Source organism: Lissotriton vulgaris, chromosome 2_1 (genome assembly GCF_964263255.1).
Source record: "Lissotriton vulgaris chromosome 2_1, aLisVul1.2, whole genome shotgun sequence".
NCBI classification, from domain to species: domain Eukaryota; kingdom Metazoa; phylum Chordata; class Amphibia; order Caudata; family Salamandridae; genus Lissotriton; species Lissotriton vulgaris.
Window position 1 is genome coordinate 1,263,291,840 of NC_141687.1, and position 18,029 is coordinate 1,263,309,868.

The 18,029-nt window shown below is 47.6% G+C and overlaps 1 protein-coding gene across 1 annotated transcript in view; it reads right to left on the reverse strand.

The window, feature by feature from the left end:
• The window catches only part of ETS1 (ETS proto-oncogene 1, transcription factor), an 811,579-nt gene that overhangs the window by 283,997 nt on the left and 509,553 nt on the right, over nt 1–18,029 (reverse strand). The window contains exon 3 of the mRNA XM_086956985.1: nt 9,166–9,366. Coding sequence (XP_086813111.1) covers nt 9,166–9,366 — 201 coding nt within the window. The remainder of the gene's footprint in view (nt 1–9,165; nt 9,367–18,029) is intronic.

Here is an 18,029-nt window from a genome sequence, read left to right on the forward strand (position 1 = left end):
CAGCGATATTGATGTATTCCGTAGTGTAGGAAGATCGCCTGGATGATGAAGATCTGGAGTCTCTTGAGGGAGAGCGACGATCCCATTTGGAGCGTCTAGATTCGTGACTGGAGTGAGAAGACGCAGGGGACCGAGCAGGTTCATCCTGAACGGCTCTGACATGGTGCCGTTTGGTTTCAGGTCTCGAGGATCTCTGTTGGCTGACACGCCGGTCATTGCTGCCGCGTTTCTCTCTGTAGTAATCACTGCACATAGCCTCAAAATCATTGGATCGTCCACATTTTCGGCAGCGTTGGCCCATAGCAGGGCAAGAGTCAATGTGAGGGTAGTCGTACCCGCATCTGAAGCACCGCCTCGTGCGTTCAGGCCGTCGATCTCTCCTCTCCGAATCCTTTGGTCTGTGGTCCGGTCGACGTCTGGGTGAGAATCTGGATCTGCGTGACCTGTCACGCGGGTTGCCTCTATATTCCTGTCTTCCATGTCGTCGGTCAGAGACATGGTTGGCATGTTCGCGGCTAGTGCTGGGCTTGACCTCGATGTCCGCCGCATTTTCTTCGGCCTGGTCATACAGCCGGGAATTCTCTTCAATTTCCGCGAGCTCTTGCAGTTTCCTCAACAGTCGTCGTCTCAGCGACTCCGAGTGACACCCAGAGATTATTTGGGACTTGATGGCTGCATCCGGTGAGAAATTTGTAAAGTCACAGTATTGGGACTGACGTCGCAGTCGATGTATAAAGGAGGTTAGTGGCTCATCTTTGTCCTGGCGCTGTTGGTGGAACTTGTGTCGCTCGTAATCAACATTTCTTTTGTGCAAGAAACGGTTGTTCAATACTTCTCTCACTTTGGCATAGGTGTCGCCGTCATCAGTTGGGATTTCTCGCACTATCTTGCTGATCTCACGCCCTCCTAGATTGCGAAGGGTTATTATCTTGTCTTTGTCTGTCTCGATTCTGGATCCTTCAATATAGTCCTCAAAGTCCTCTAGCCATTCTTGCCATTTTAGGCCCATGCTACTTCCTGTTGTGATCGTTAAGGGTTCCGGCGCTCGCAGGTGTGTGCCTCCTTTGACTTCCTTTTGCGCGGGAGGGTTTTGTGCGTTTTGCGCGGGAGGGTTGGACATCTTGGCGGTGGGCCTTCAGGGCTTGCGCTTGACTCTGGCCGTCGTTACTGACGTTTACTTCTACCGCTGTTCACTGCAGCCACCAATGCTTGTTTGTTTCCTGTTGCTAGCGCTCACTTGACAAGGTTTGCTTGGTTATCAGGTCACAGTACATCAGTTTTTTGTGTTTCCAGTGCTTGTTTTGGGTTTTCGCCTGACCCAAAGATGGCCGCCTTTCAATCAGATAGGACTTGTCTTTCGGGCTGCCTGACCTTAAGATGGCCGCCCCCTCCACAGCACACGAGGTTTGCTCTATCCCCAGGCATACACACACTCAGTGCTGCTGGACTCACAGTTGTGCCGTGGCGGGTCTCCACTCTTCCGGCGGGGTTTGGGTGAGTTTAGTCCGCTATGTGTGGCTTGCTGGCCTCGCGCGCCGCGTATCAGGCAGTTGGGCTTCACTTCGGCCGGCAGTTGCAGCGCTGGCTCCGGACACTCTGCCACGCGCACTTGGGGCACTTCTCCCGCCCTCGTGGCACTGCAGGCGTGCTGGGGCAGTGTCGGAGTGAGCTTCCGACCCTCACTCGGGCCCGATGCACTCCTGGTTCTCGCGCGTCCAGCGCGACCGGCGCTTTCACTTGGCGCCTTTTCCTGTGGCTCTCCAGCGCTCTCACTCAGCGCTCCTTCATGTGGCGCTTCGGCGCTTGCACACTTCGCTGCCTTCTTTTCTCGACCCTCTTCCGCTGTCGAGGGGAGATCAGGCCACTCCTGGGGGGGCTCGCTATCAGCGCAGCAGGGTCTCGGTTGCAGCGGAGCACTGGACGCTCCACGCTGCGGGACGGGGCACTCTCGGGTGGGTTTCTGCTTCCTATCCCACCCTCGTCGCCAGCTGTCGTGTCCTACAATAATGACACACGGACACGACGGGTATATCTCTAAGCTCTTTATTCTTACATCTGCACAGGTCCCCGTCCCTACTCTAACTGGTCCCTTCCTGTCCTGTCCCCACCTCTTCCCCTCTGCCCACCTAGCTCCGCCCACCCCAACTACTGGACTGTCAACCCCAATACACATAGGTACCCTCGACACAGGTGCATCCAAGGCCTTCCAGGGGCTGCAGCATATCTTTTGCCACCCCTGGGTGGCCATTCAAATTGACACAACTGGCTGATCACTCAGCTGGGGCAAGGTGGTATAATCACCCCTTGCTTAGATATAGTATACCTATATCTAAACTTATATCTAGACACATATACGCCTATAAGTCAGTCCTATTGCAGGCCTTAACAATCCTGGAGGCAAAGTGCTTGGTTTTATGTAAGATGGTGCTCTAGCATGAGCTGAGCCTGTCTGCAGCTTTCGGAACCATGTCCTTTAGCTGTTCTGGGATATTGCCATACGATATACTCTGAAGTGCATTATAATCCTTGCGGTTACATGCTAACTATGGTTTGGCTTTATCAAAACATGTCGAGTAAGGTGCCATACGATTTGGAATACTACCCCCTCGCTAGTCCTGGTGACGGGGGTAGCATTCCACCCTTGTGGAGGGAGAAGACATGTTGTTCTTACTATTCCCGGTTAAAGTTAACCAGTGCCTCAGCATCACAAAATGGATGCTGCTGCCACAGACACAAGTCTGACCTCCTGCTGCGGGGAGTTCTTCCAGCGAAGGAGGCTTGGACAATAGGTTTCCTACCTTGGGAGGTGCTAGCACCACCCCAGACAGGATTTTGTGTATGGGGACAGGGAGGGCTGAAAGGATTGAGACACTCCCTGGGGCACACAAGGTGTCCCATGCATAGGCCAGTTCAAAACGGTGCTGGGGCTTCCCTGCCCCAGCTCTGGCACAAAACTGGACAAAGGGAAAGGGAAAGGGGTGTAACCACCCCATTCCCTTGTCCCACCCATAGGAAGGACCTAGCAGGTAATCCAGCCCCTAAGATTAGTATATAGGTAGGAGCTAAGTCAATAGGACTTTAGATTATCCTGACTGAAACTCTGAAATGAAACTCTGGACCTTCATCACTCTACTTTGGAAGAAGACGACTGAAGAATCTCCCTTGTGGTTAAGGAGTGACCACCCTGCACAAGTAGGCACCATCCAGAGATCGACGACTTGCTTTGCTGCAGCCTCTCGCTGGAGCCCGAGCCCAAAGCCTGACGAGAACTAGATTCCCAGACATCCAACAGCCCGATCCACAGTCCTACAAAGCTGAGACCCGTGGAGGCGACGTGAGATGCGGGACCGGCTATCTTGAAAAGTCTGTGACCTGCTAACTGTGCAGCCCTCGAGGTCCCCTTGAAGCTGTGCATTGTGGATTGAGCAGCCCCAGCTGAGAGCAGCATCTGCACCAAAGATCAGCCCTACACACTCCACGAGTTCTGCGTGGGGCCCTTTTGCATTTTCCTGCTCGACGCGCCTTCCCGGTCACTTGCCCGTTGGCTAGTGGCCATCTTGGCGAGGAATCTTTGAATCTCCACCACTGGTCTGGTTGCTCCAGACTGGCCCTTGCTTCCCTCAAAAGAAGCAGCCCCTCAGACCTTGCTGGTCTGAGTAAGAAGCCGACATCGTATCCTACGTGGGTTGCCCTTGCCAAGGCTTGTTGCCTTCAATCTTGAAGCCGACACCGCCAACAGCGAGAGCCTTTGTGGGACAGTCCGTGCCTGACTCCTGGTCATCGTCGATGACTCCAGGTCTACGTGGCTGAAGAGACAAGCTTCCCATCAGCACCTGATCGCATCCCGACATCGCCTGTTTCCATCCTGGTTCCATCCTGGTCACTGGCTAGTGACCCAGACTCTGTCCCCTCTGCTTTCAGGTCTTCTACATCTTCGATCCACCCTTGGATCCAGCCGGACTCTTCTCTTCTGGCCACCTGCAGCATCTTCACTCCAAGGCTCCATAGATCTCTACGACGAAACCCGGCACTCTGCAAGATCTTCCGTTGGATCCCCATTGACACCAGGAAGACAGTCACCCAGGCCCTGGTCACCAGCCGACTGGACTACGGAAACACCCTCTACGCTGGCACCACTGCCAAACTACAAAAAAACCTCCAGCGCATATAGAACGCCTCAGCACGACTTATCCTAGACCCCCCCAGCTTCAGCCACATCTCCCCCAGCTGAGAGACCTGCACTGGCTCCCCATCAGCAAGAGGATAACGTTAAGACTCCTCACCCACGCACACAAGGCTCTCCACGACATGGGACCCACATACCTCAACAACCGCCTCACATTCTATATGCCCACCCACCAGCTCCGCTCCGCAAGCCTCGCCCTCGCCGCCGTCCCACACATCCGCAAGACTACCGCTGGAGGCAGATCCTTCTCCTACATAGGGGCCAAGACATGGAACTCCCTCCCCACCCACCTACGACTGACTCAGAACCATCTCTCCTTCAGGAAACAGCTCAAGACCTGGCTCTTCGAGCAGTAGGGGTCCCCCCCGGCCCCCCCCCCCAGAACCTTGAGACCCTACGGGTGAGTGGCGCGCTTTACAGATTCCGTGACTGATTGATTGATTGACCTATCCACCCGCTTCCTGTGGGTTAGGTAACGCGAGTACTATGGTGCTCCTGTAGAGGTTTACACCCCTAGTGTCCTAGTTTCCAGTGGTTAAGTTCTAGTCCAGTCGGAAGACTCCTAAACCTTTAACTTTGAAACTTTTACGCACCCATTGACTTCAATGTATGCACACGTGTGACTTTAGACTCTGCACACGCATCCCATGGGCCTCCAGCTCCCTAACTGTTGTTAGTCCAGTGTAGCCCCAGCGATTCCCAAGGCCCTCGGCCTCACCATTGTTTGTGACGTGGTACTTATACCACTTTCCTAGTATATGGTTTAGCGGTCCACCTGGCCTATCCATATTTGTGCAACTTTTGTCTATTCTATTAAGTAACTTGTTTTGTGCTTGTGCTTCTGTGCTCATAAAGAGTTCATCGGTTTGTTTAGAAATAAAATACATATATATTTTCAATATATATCCTGTGTGGTGTCCTTCCATTGGGTATTAAAGGGATTGCATATGGTAAAACAGCTGGCTTCACATGCCCTCTTGAGTTTAGCCTAAGACTGCTTTGTCCATGCTACCTCTAGGATAGCTGGTCTATAAGTTTGACTTTACAACCATCACCATAAGGCTTGTTTGGACTGGTGCAAGGTGCTCACTAGAATAGTGAACATCGTATACCAGGCCAACTTCTCACGGAAAACACAAGCATTCTGATCCAATGCTTAAACAAAAAGAACAAGTAGTTCCCTAAATGTGAGCAGAGAAAACATACAAGCCAGCCAATCAAACCGATTTTAAAGAGGCCATGCTGCATTGGCATGGAAAAATTAAAGATTGACAAAAAAGTAATCGGTTAAGAAGCAGCCACATGAGAGTGACAGGAAAACTAACCAATGGTACGCGATGGGTGGGATTCAAGCCCTTATATGTTCTTGGTACACACACAATATGTCTTGTGCAACCATCCAGCTTGTGCTGTCATTTACACTCGACTTAAAAAGCGATTGCAATGTATTCCATGTATATGTACATAACATACATACAGATCCATGTGGCAAATAAAGAAGAAATGGGCAGACACCTGCCAAGTACTGCAAGTTACAAAACATATACTATTTCATTATTGTTCTTTGACAAGTAATGCTGCTTTGACTGATCAAAAAATGCAGACATTTTGTTGAGGGCAAAAAAAGAAAATTCATACTTGCTTGCTGTTGGACCTGTTAGCGTTAGAGCAGTCTCCCCCTACCTTTTTGCCCTTTTGCCTCCCTCTTCAACTGTATATTTTTGTTGAACTTACGACTCTAGGCACTTTATCACTGCTGGTCAGTGCTAAGGTGCGGCTGCTCACCCCTAAAAACATGGTGACATTGGCATACCTGCCGCAGGTCTTTGCCATCGCAGTGAGGCCTAACCCCTCCAAAGGCCAGCATTGGGAATTTCCTTATATCTCTTTAAGTGATAACTCCTGAATGGGAAGTAGTGGATATATCATGTTTAGTATGGTTGGAATAGTAGTGAGGAACCCTCTCTAGTGGTGAATTTTGACATTGCTGTCTCAGAAATGCCACTTTTAGAAAGTGGTTGAACTAAGGGTTATTATTTTTTCGTTTCTTTAGGTATTGGGCAGGATACATTTTAGAGTGGTTGTCTAAATGCATCTTTCTAAATCTGTTACAGCAACCTCTCATGAAGAACCAGACAGGTTCAAAATGCATTGGGTTATATTGAAAGTCCTGTACTGAAATATGATTGACTGCACACTCTCATGTTAAAGCTTGGATTGGCTACAGAAAGCGTTTTAAAAAATGCATGAATAAAGTATTCAGTGCTATCTATCTGTCTCCAGATTCATTCTACAAAAATACAGAGATTATGATAATTAACATGACAAGTTGACTGGTTTAACATGGGTTACTTGTTTACAGCGAAGGCTTGGTTTACTTGGAAAATGTTCTCTTTAAAGCAGTGCAGCAGATGGGGCCGCTAAACGTGCAACCTTTTTGTAGTGACTTTTAGAAAGTGAACATTTCTATGCCCTTCGATTAGCTCTGTGTACCTGTAGCTTGCCCAATCCACGTCTGGCCCAGGGTAGCAGCCTCACACTTGCAGACTCCTCCAAACACAGGAAGAGCTGCCTTCATCTGCATACTGAGGTCCTTTCTGGAGGGAGTGGTGATTCACACTTAAATTTTAATAGGCTGGGCCTTGCTGCCACACAATAGGCTTAACAACCCTGCTTTGTCACTTCAGATAGCCAGGAGCCAGGTCAGATGAGACAAGGAACACCCCAATCCCCCAAAAACCCTTCCAGAAGCTTCTGCCCCTTTCTAGTAGCCAGGCACCAGTGTATATAAATAGTGCCCTGGCCACACATCTTTGTTATACTACTGGACCAAGAAGAAACTCTGCATGAGTAAATACTGCTGCGCCAGGAATATTGCCACTGCTCTGAGTTTGACTGTCCCCAGGAACTGATACCCTGCCGTGCTGAGCTGCCTTACTGGCTGCTGATCTTTGCCCTGCCAGGGAGAACTGAAGAACATCTCCAGAATGACCCAGGGTGGCTGGCTTTCCCCCTGCCCTACCCTTCCCTGAGGTCCTAGATCGTAGAAGACCTCTGCACGATCCCTCCTAACAGTGTGCGGTGACAGGGAGTCATCACCCGCCCGTGTTCTGCCAGTTCTATGACCAGAGCGCTTCATGACTGTAAGCGGAACTGTGCCTCAGTGCGTGGTTACATGCTTTAAAGGACCGGCAGCTGTGTCTCACAGTAGGAGGTGGGGATTGCACCTCACAAGTCACGCTCAAGTTGATTCATCATCCTGCTTCACCCCAGGCAGCAATACTCCATCAGTGCCACAACATCGGACATCGCCTGGCGGGACCACAACACCCTCAATGGAGGGGACCAACTCGCAAGTGAGTCTCTGCAGTCCCGGTGTGACAGCTGGTGGTATCTTCGCTGTCCTCCTAGATAGAGGGAGGATACCTCCCCGTGTGGTTCCAGAAGCTATTCACTACTCTCCCGGCAGGTAAAAGGCCTGCGCTCTGGCTACAACTGTCCCCGAGCAGGCCGGCGTTGGCCCCTTTCCCGAATGACACAATAATACGGTAAAGGCCCTAAAGCGGACCCTCCGAGATTCTAGACATTGCCAGACTCTGTCTCCTCTAACTGAATAGTACTTTAGCTAAAACTGCTTATAAGAATTATTTAAGCCAAGGATTGGATCTGTATTGCTTTAAGCATACTCTCCCTAGATAAAGGTGACTTATTTTTCTAAACCTGTGTAGAGCCTTTTTTATTGTGGTGTTTTTACTGTGTTGCTGGGGGTGTGTGGTACACAACTACTTTACACATTGCCTCTCAGGATAAGCCATTCTGCTCTGCGGCAAGTTACCAGAGGGCGAGTACAGGGCCCATGAGGACGGTCTACGCCTCACCCTAAATAGAGTGGTGGTCCCTGCTTGGTCAAGGGTGCATACCCCTCCAATCAGAGACTCCCATGTCTAACACTTAAACAAAAAGAAGATCTTTCATGCCAATAAAAAGGATTCTGTGGCTACATGAATTGATGCATATTGTGTTAAGAAACCGACTTATATGTTACGAGCATGCCTTAAATTTCAGTGAGGAGAATCTAAGAAGCTGTGGTAGCCCAAAATGATTGCAGAAAATGGGCCTCTTAACTAGATCAACTCAGTCTCCCTACAAAGGCTTAGTCCAGGTCTCATTCCTGCTTGGGTATTTCCTAAATACAAATGTTAATTGAAAAATGGTGTGCACCTTATATTCCACAACAAACCTACTTCTGATGAACTTCCTGGGGCATTACAGAGGTGTTCTTGCATTGCAAATGTACTTCGGAGATGAATTACATTTGGAAGGAATACTAAAAGATATTGTAAAATAAAAGCGAATATAATACGTGTTCCTCTTATGATTTTAATGACCAGTGTATGATAGCATAGCTCAAATCTGCCCTAAACAGCAGCAGGATCTGTTAGGATTATAAATGGTCTTCTGCAATATACTAACTTATGTTTCAACCAGGTACTCAACTTCCTGAACTATCTCACTTGCTCAATGAGTCTTGTAATGGAGGTGAGATAAAATCGGAGAACCACTTTTGAAACACGTTTAAAACTTCTCTGAAAAGGATGATGTGGCTTTTATTTGGCGAATAAACTTTGATTTTTGAGAAATAGTTTGTTTCCACTCGGTTTGCCTGTACTGCCCAGATTAGCCAAGAGTTAGAACTTCTGATAACTTTCAACATAACAAACTTCATTTCGCTAGACATATCCGAAGAACTTACTATAAGTTCACTGAAAAAAATAAAAATCTTTCTGTTTAATGTGAATATAATGACCAGGGAAGATGCATTTTTTAGGATGGATAGTGTGTTGGTGCCTGTTAGGATGTTAGAACACTGAAAACAATACAAATACAAACATACATAATTCTGAGCCCATTTCCTTATTTACAACACATTGTCTGAGGTCTTTCATTTAGTGGACAGCAGGAGAGCATAGCATCATTACCTTTCTGCAAGATTTCCAAGTGCTCCCATAGAATGTCCCCGACGAAATCTGGAGCAAGCTCCAAAAAGCATTCTTTGCCCAGGGCACAGAGCGATGCACCATTCATGCGGAACTTCTGGAAATCCACACCTTTTAGGGTAAACTCATTGACAGCCCACATGACCCAGTCCCTGACGTGGGCGTCTGTCCACTCACGTGGGTCTGAGAATGGAAGAGGAAAGGTTCAAATGGTTATTACAGATTTCACGTGAAACTGATCTCTGCACAAATTCGGAAGGTGGGGAACTGCCTTCTAAAGTGGTTGATCCACTTCTGCAATCACCCACAGGGTATGGTACTAGAATATTGTTCTACATAAATATTGTGTCCTAAATATTGTTTTAAAAAATCTACGTCCATTGGAGTTAAAGAAAGAGGATCTAAATCCTTTCAGATTATATTTTTGTAAACAATATATAGGACACAATATGTCAGTGGATATTTTTGACAGCGATATTCTGACATACAATACCAGAAAAACCAAGGGACTGATTTAAATGTTGGTGGAGAGGAAGCTCCGTCACAACAACAATGGAGTTCCCTCTCGGCCAAAATTATGATCCGCACGCCCTATTTAGATTCAGGTGAACCATAGTTTGCGCCGTCTGGTCAAAATTGTCTGATGGACCGACGGAGTAAGGGCCGATGGAATTTGGGCTGCATGTCCACCACCCTAATTTAGATGGACAGAAATACAGCTGAAATTCAATGCCCATAACTGCCAGGAAAAGCCTGGAGTTAATAGGTAAGGAACAGAGCTCAATGCCCCCCTCGTCATGGGAGCAAAACTCCCACAGCGAGGGGGGCATTGGTTTTGCTTCTTTTCAAAAGAAAATTCTACTTTGGGATTTTGTTTGAAAATTAAAAAAATGTAGGTTTGATGTGTGGCTCTGGCATGTCGACAGAGGTATCCGTTGAACTTACAGTTCATTGACAGCAACCGCTGTGATGGTCACTGCCAATACTAAGAATGTCTGCTGGGACTACATACATTTCTCAGTTTGGCAGGTGAGGACTCCATCAGAGCGATGGAGTAATTTACTCCGTCACCCTGACGGAGTTACTAGGTCTGACAAAATATAAATTAGGCTCCAAATTTGGTCACTGATGTAGGCGATGGTAGAGAAATGGTTGGATCGTCTCATTTTTAAACGTAAGGTGTCGGCACTGGCCCCACTGTTATTTAACATCTAACTCCAACCTTTAGTGGAGGAACTTACGCAGAGGAACTGCCAAATTTGTAACTACGCGGACGACACTCAACTGCTACTCCAGCTCGAGAACACCAGCCAGGCACAAGACTCTGTAAAGAATCTGCTTAGATTCACCGTTAACTGGATGACAAATAATCTTCTGAAAGTTAACGCAGAGAAAACAGAGGTGCTGGTCATCATCAAACACGAAAGTCCCTGGTGCAAGCTTTTCTGGCCCCCATAATTAGGGGAGGTGCCAAACCCAGGAAGAGTGGTCAAAAGCTTATGATTAAAAATTGACGTAGACCTATCTCTGGCCCCTCAAGTTTCGGCGGTGGTAGGTTCCTGCATAGGCCTGCTCAGGCAACTCCGGAAATTGGTGCCCATCCTCTCTGTCCCGACATTGCAATCTATAGTGTCCGCCACACTTATCTCTCGGCTGGACTACGGCTATGCTTTGTATTTAGGTCTCCCGCAGAAACTCTTGAAGAAACTGCAGGTGGTGCCGAATGATGCGTCCAGGCTGATTTTTTCCCTACCAAGGAGAACTCGTGCGACCCCCCTTCTCTTGAAGCTGCACTGGCTGCCTATCGAATATGGAGTGCAATTTAAATGTCTTTGTATAGCCCATAAAGCCATCTATGGAGAGGCCCCCAAGTACATTAAAGATTGTTTGAGAAAGTACATCCCGGGTAGAGCTCTGCGTTCTGGCAAAGCCTGTAAATTAACTCAAGGGTGGCAGAGCTTTGTCGGTACTCCTTCCGCAAATCTGGAACGAGCTACATGCAACTTTGCAAGGGGACTCAGCGCTATTCTCTTTCAGAAAGAAGTTAAAGACCTACCTATTTAAAAAGAGAACATCAACACCCAATTGTCTGTTTGATGGCGGAGGGCATTCAGGTTGGCAGTGTGGTGTGTACTTTTTTCTGTGAAAGCGCTTAGAGACCAGTGGTGATTTGCGCTATACAAAAACATAGTAACATAACTGTCATATGGTTACTACGTTTCTATATATTGTGTTAAGTTAGCATGAGCTTATTAAATGTTTAAACGCAATATTTTCTTTCAGCTTGAGTTTGCACACGACACCTAATTGTTATTGTAGCTTTCAACCTAGACGAAAGATGTGATTTATTTGAGAATAATATGTTATTGCTCTAGTATCAGTCGTGCTTGGTACACTTGGTACAACTGTCTGCACACCGAGAACTGCACACTCTAAGAATAACCTAACACAAGGTTGCTGAAGGCCTGATCCTCGCACCACGTTAGACATAACACAAATAATGTTGCTGCCAACATTGGGCTCTACGCGGGTTTAAGATAGAGTTACAGGGAATGAATTGACACACTTGATGCTTCGCATGCAGAGAGCTGGTAGCTGTTGATGTGATCTACTCCTACTGAGAATTAGAGGTATGAGCCCGCCCAGCTAGAACCCAAACGAGACCTTCTTAGATATAATATAATATACTGAATATGGTGCGCGAAATATAGGTGATACAGAATTCTATAGATTTTTGCATCATAACATGCTATCACCTTTTGCTTATTATGGATTAGTGACTATGCTGCTAACTCTGATTTTTATAATATGTATGTTGGTATTATACAAGATACTGCGTTTGAGAACTTTGCATTGAAAAATAAACATTTCAAACTTGCACGTGTGTTCTTTGCCTCCCAGTTTCGGTTTGTAATGATTATATAACGAAAGAGTGTTCATGTGTTCCACGATACCTGAGGTACCCTACGTTCATGTTCTGGATTGTCTAAGTCATTGGGAAGTAATTACTACCGATGAGACACTGTAGCTAGCTTGGTAAGGTGATTTCTGAAACAAAGATGAGTTTTGGGTCACCCTAACTCACCCAGGTTCTAGATCTCTGTGCACAGTTCTGTGGGAGAACGGAAACCCTGCTACATGGCACCCAACGTTGTTGGCCTTATATCATGACACTCGAGAAGTATATCATTCAAACCTTAACCCCTTCATTCCCGTTTCCGGAAAACGGCAGTGTCGGAAAAACCTAGCTATTTTTGAAATAGGTCTTTTTTCAAGCTTGAATCTATCTAAAAACGGTTTCATTGAATTACTACCCAGTTGTGCTACAAAGTAATCTTTGTTTTTTCACTTTCCAGTGCTGACATGGCACAAGCCGTGGACATCCCGCAGCATAGTCGCATTGCGGTGCGTGACCATTTGCGGGCTTATAATGTCCCTATGGAAGGCTTGGCTGTTGTTCTAGTAGTGAGTGCGTAACATGCTTACCCGTATGAACTATTTTATTCGTGGGTGACGTTTCCGGCGGTAAACGCTAATTCTGGTGTTTTCCACACCTACACTGCTACGGCTGTACCGGCTGCATATGCTCCGTACAGGGCACTGGAGGTTCCTATTGACGCTTGGCAGCATGGAGTTTGGTTTGGTGGCGCCCTACCACACGCTTTAACCGCTCCGAGGTTGGGTCCTTTATCCATACCGGGCACACCTTGGCCCGCTTTGGCTGGATTCACTCCTCACCCTAATCGCGCCACTTGTGGCATAGCTGATCTGCGGCAACTTCATGAAGTCGCAGTGGAAGTGATTAGAGCGCTTGTTCATTACACTAGCCGTAATGTTCAAGACGTAGCCCCTAGGGGTGCGCAGCTTCATGCAGAACAGGCTGGTTTGAAAATCAATCCTGTCATGGTGAATTCCGTGATGGGCAAAAAGCCGCAGGACAAGGATGATTTTCCGTTCTGGCTTGCAGAGAAATTCGGCCAGCTGGAAGCTGTGTTTCCTAATACGAATCCCGGTGATAAGCACCGGATTCTTACACTTAGTTTACCGAAAGATTTGGCACCTGAGCTTGTTGACTGTGAGACCTGGGGTAAGACTTTTGCAGCGGTCTATTCGAGGTGCTACGGCACCCCGCCTGTGACCAATCTGGGTGCGGTCCTTAAACGTGTTCAGGATGAACACGGACCGGAGTCGGCGGTCGAATTGGGTATGCGCCTGTGTGGCTCCTTTGATGTAGTTTGCAATCTAATCCTTGCAAATGTCAAGGGAGATGCAGTGAACTTTCAGGTTGCTAACGCTTTAGCGTTAATTCCCGAGGCCGAGAGACCCCGTCAGTTGGCAAGGATCATTGTGGCTGCTTATAAAACGGTTGGCCGCAATGCGAAGGGGCTTAAGGCTTTTCCTGATAAAGAGAAAAAGCAGCCCCAGGGTCAGACATCGGAAACTGGTGGTCAACAAAAGTCCAAGAAACAAAATTGGCCTAAAAAGCAGAATCAGGGTAAGCAACAACAACAACAAACACAGGTTTCTGCTCCTGCGTCTCCGTTGCCTGCGCAGTCGGATCGTGTTTATGATTTGCGCGACCGCGCGATGATTAAATCGCCTGAAAGGTTTCAGGCTTCTGACCAACGCTCTCCTCGTTTCTTTCAGGACTCATCGGCTCCGTCAACCGGTGGTGGAGGGGGCGGCAGGGGCCGGGGTTGCCAGCAAGGACGTGGTCAGCCCCGCCCGCGTACCGGTGGAGATCAGCAGGAAGGCTCTACGCCCAAGAGACCACAGTTTGCTATGAAGAAAGTTGCCGCCCTGACAGCGCATCGTTATGCCCCAGATAGTGAGAACGCGGCTTCGGAATCTCGTGGGCTCTGACCTTGCTGGACAGCGCGGCGGAGATTACCATAGTGAGAGAGGCCCTCCGTCCACTGTTGAAGGTGACAGCGACTGACACTTATGTTGTGATTGAAACTGCTGATACGCATGTTGCTCCCCCTGAACGTCTTTTTGAAATTGTCCTGTTAATTGAAGGTGACATGCAGCGAACTGTAAAAGGGGTATTTTGGGAAAATCTCTCGTCTACGTATGACATTTTGCTTTCGGAGGCTGACTGGCCCCCACCTTTTGTTCTCGCAGCTCCGCGAGGGGAGGAGGTAATCCTGCCCAGTTTCGCGCACACTGTACCGAGAGTGGAAGCGCTGCATTTTGCAGAAGAGTGGGCTCTGGCGCTTGCGCCGGCTGTGTACCGCAATCAGTGTGGCTGGGATAAATTGTCACCAAGCCACGAGATTCCTTTACGGTCTCAACCGCAGCCTCAACCTCAATATCCCATACGGCGTGAAGCCAAAGCTTCAGTCGCGGCTATCCTTGAACAATTGGAATATCAAGGTGTAATTGAAACGTGTGTGTCACCGATGAATAACCCTCTTTTTACTGTAAACAAGCCGGACGGCTCATATCGTTTGGTTTTGGATTATAGGCATTTAAACTCGCATTGCCGTAACTGCGCAGTACAGAATACTCATGGCTCTGCTTTAGTGAATAGTCTTGAGCGTAAACGGTTCAAAACCACGCTCGACATTTCAAATGGTTTTTATGCACATAGATTAGACGATCTAAGTTCCCAATGGACCAGTTTTACATGCGGCGGTGTGCAAAAAATGTTTCGGCGTCTCCCAATGGGCTATAAGAACAGTCCAGGAGTATTCTCCGCCCGCATTGTCTCTCTTCTAGAGGGCATCGACCCGGTTGCTTGTTCGTATGTGGATGACATTTATCTCACAGACGACGATCTTTGGGAGCATCTGTGTCAAGTAAATAGCATAATTTGTAACTTTGCTGACATTGGTTACAAATTTAACTTTGCAAAGTCGCACATTGCAGAGTACACAGTGTTGTTCCTCGGTTACGAGCTTAACAATGAGGGAAAAGGGTTAGCCCCTCACTTCCTGGAGAAATGCGCACAATTGCGCTCTCCGACAACACTGAAAAAATTACAGTCTTTGCTGGGATTTTTGAATTTCGGGAGAACTTACATTCCGGAATATGCCCAGAGTATCAAGCCTTTGTATGCTTTGATACAACCATCTTTCTCCAAATCATGCTGGCTGCCTGAGCATTCAGCCATTCTGCAGTCTTTGCAGGCTGATTTGCTCGCTTCTGAATACTTACAGACTCGTGATAACCAGACCAACCTGGTGATAAGATTTATCCCTGGGGCGGTGGGTTTCACGTACCTGACCTTTAATGAAGGAGACACAGTACCTATTGCTTACAAGTCACACTTGTACACTTCGGCTGAATTGCGTTTTTCCACTGTGGAGAAAGTTTTAACGGCTGTACAGATGGCAATTCTTAAGGAACGTGCCCTGTCACAAAGAAAACGCATGCTGGTTGTTACCCCGTGTCCTGCATTGGAGGCGGTTATGAAGGCCAGTGTACCTAATTCCAAAGCTTTGCACCCTCGGTGGATTCAATGGGCTGCATCCTTGACGTCACAAGATGTCACGTTTATTTTTGACGCCACTTTAGGGTCGCAGGAGTATTTACAGTATGAATTTGTTCATCCTGCTCCTTTATCAATGCGGCCATTGGAGGATTTCCATTGCATCATTTACACTGATGGTTCGGCGCAGGTTGCGCATGGCTCTAAACATGCCTACGTTTCCGCTTGCGCCATTGTGGTCGGTGCCTTGGTGAACGATGAGTTCAAGTCCAGTGTCGTGCACACGCAGACGCTTGGGGACTGCAACGCACAATTAGCAGAGCTTCGTGCTCTGATGCTTGCATTGGAGTACGCTGATCCTAGTGTGACGACTTTGATCGTAAGTGACTCTTACTACTGTGTCCAGTCTTACAATGAAAACTTGTTCTTTTGGATTCAGAATGAATTTTGTGATTCCAAAGGTAGCACAATAAAACATAAAATGATCTGGGTCCGAGTGGCGGAACTTAAAGAGAAGTTGCCACTCGTGTTTGTGATTCATACTCTCGGTCATCAGCGCGTGGCGGTCCACGGTGTTGGCAATTCGCTTGCTGATGAAGCAGCGAAGTCAGCGGTATCAAAATACTTAGTTGCAGCGGTCACGAGGTCCAAAAGCAAGATAGATGATGACATCTTGGCAGCAGTTGCTGCAACAGAGAAGGGAAGTAAATATCCTGCGGGGTTCCCTTCTAAATACACATACCACTTAAGTCCCGATAAGATTCCTTATGTGAAAATCCCTGATGTTGGCGAACGTCTAGTTCCCAACTCGGATCGCAGGGCTACTTTGATTACAGCGGCTCATGAAGGTGTGGCGTCTGCGCATGCGGGCGTCTCAGCCACTGTAACTCAGCTACAACAAAGGTTCTGGTGGCGGGGACTGTACAAACATACGCGCGATTATGTCCTTCAATGTGACATTTGCCAGCAGATTAAGCCTTCAACTGCTGCGCGTCCGCCTCAGACACAGTTGTACATCTCGAATAAACCGCTTGGATGCGTTTATTTAGATCACTGCGTTCCCTTTTCTTCTGATACTGCGTACAAGTACATCTTAGTAGCAGTTGATTCATGCACACGCTTTGTGTGGGTATGGCCACATCGGAGCGCTGATTCACGTACTGTCATTAAGGATTTGCGAGTCTTTGTGGGAATTTTTGCCTGTGGTACCTTCCATTCGGATCAGGGTCCGGCTTTCGCCTCTAAGGCGTATAAGGATGCTATGGTTTCGTTGGGGGTCCAAGTCAAGTTTTTGAGTCCCTACAGGCTCGAGGGCAATAGTGTAGTTGAACGAATGAACCGCGACTTAAAGCAATCTTTGACAGCTTGAGTTATAGGCACTGGCAGAAGCTGGTTAGCCCACCTCATAGGCATGCAGCGTGCGCTTAATAATCTCCCTAGAAGGTCTCTGGGTGGGCGGACCCCGAACGAAATGCTCTTTGGTATCAAGATATATGTCCCTGACCTCGATGGGCTAGACTGCAAGGCCCAGGCCACGGCCTTTGACGTAGATGAACATTGCAATGTTTTACAGAATATACAAAAGACCAGAGACAGTCTTGCAAAGGAAGATTTGCCCTCCACATTGGATGATGCGCTGCAGATCCCGGTAGTTGGCTGGCTACCCCAAGTTGGAGAACTGGTTCGAGAGAAGATCGATAACAAGAAAGAGTTCGGTCCCTCATATCGAGCACCGGTTTGAGTTCTTGGAGTGAAGGGCACAAGAACAGTCATTTTACCACCACTTCCAGGTCGTAAGGAAAACAGATTTATTTCTATTGACAATGTCAAGACACACAGGGTGGCCGATTCTTCATAGCATGACACCGGCTGTCTCCTGTCTTTCCATGGTGAGGCACTCTGTGCTGGCTATTACATCTGGTGCAGAACAGGAGGTGTCCCTCGAGATGCCTGCCATATCCAGTCCTTTATTAAATACTGTTCCTGTTACTTACATTGATGAGCTGACCTACACCTATCCTGCTGATTTATCAATGCCTGATTTACAGACTCGTTTGGCCGACCAGTCCAGATTCTCTTTTGACTCTGTTTCGGAACCTTCAAAGAAACCCTCAACTATTGCAAGATATGCCACGTTGTTTAAAAAACATTTTTTAATTCCCCCTTGGACATACATTTGGTTGATCCTATTTTCATTTTATCTTTTTATGTCAATTGGTTTTGTGTTTTATTTTTTCCGCCTGATCGATGGTCACTACGTTAAAGAAAGAACAGGAATTCGGTACCTTAATGGAACATTGGCCCCTCTTTCCTCTTCACATTCAGCGCACAGACTGAAACAAAACTTAAATACAGTTAACATTACTGCTTGGCCTGTCCTTGATGGGATTGTGTGGGATGCGGTTAGGTTTCA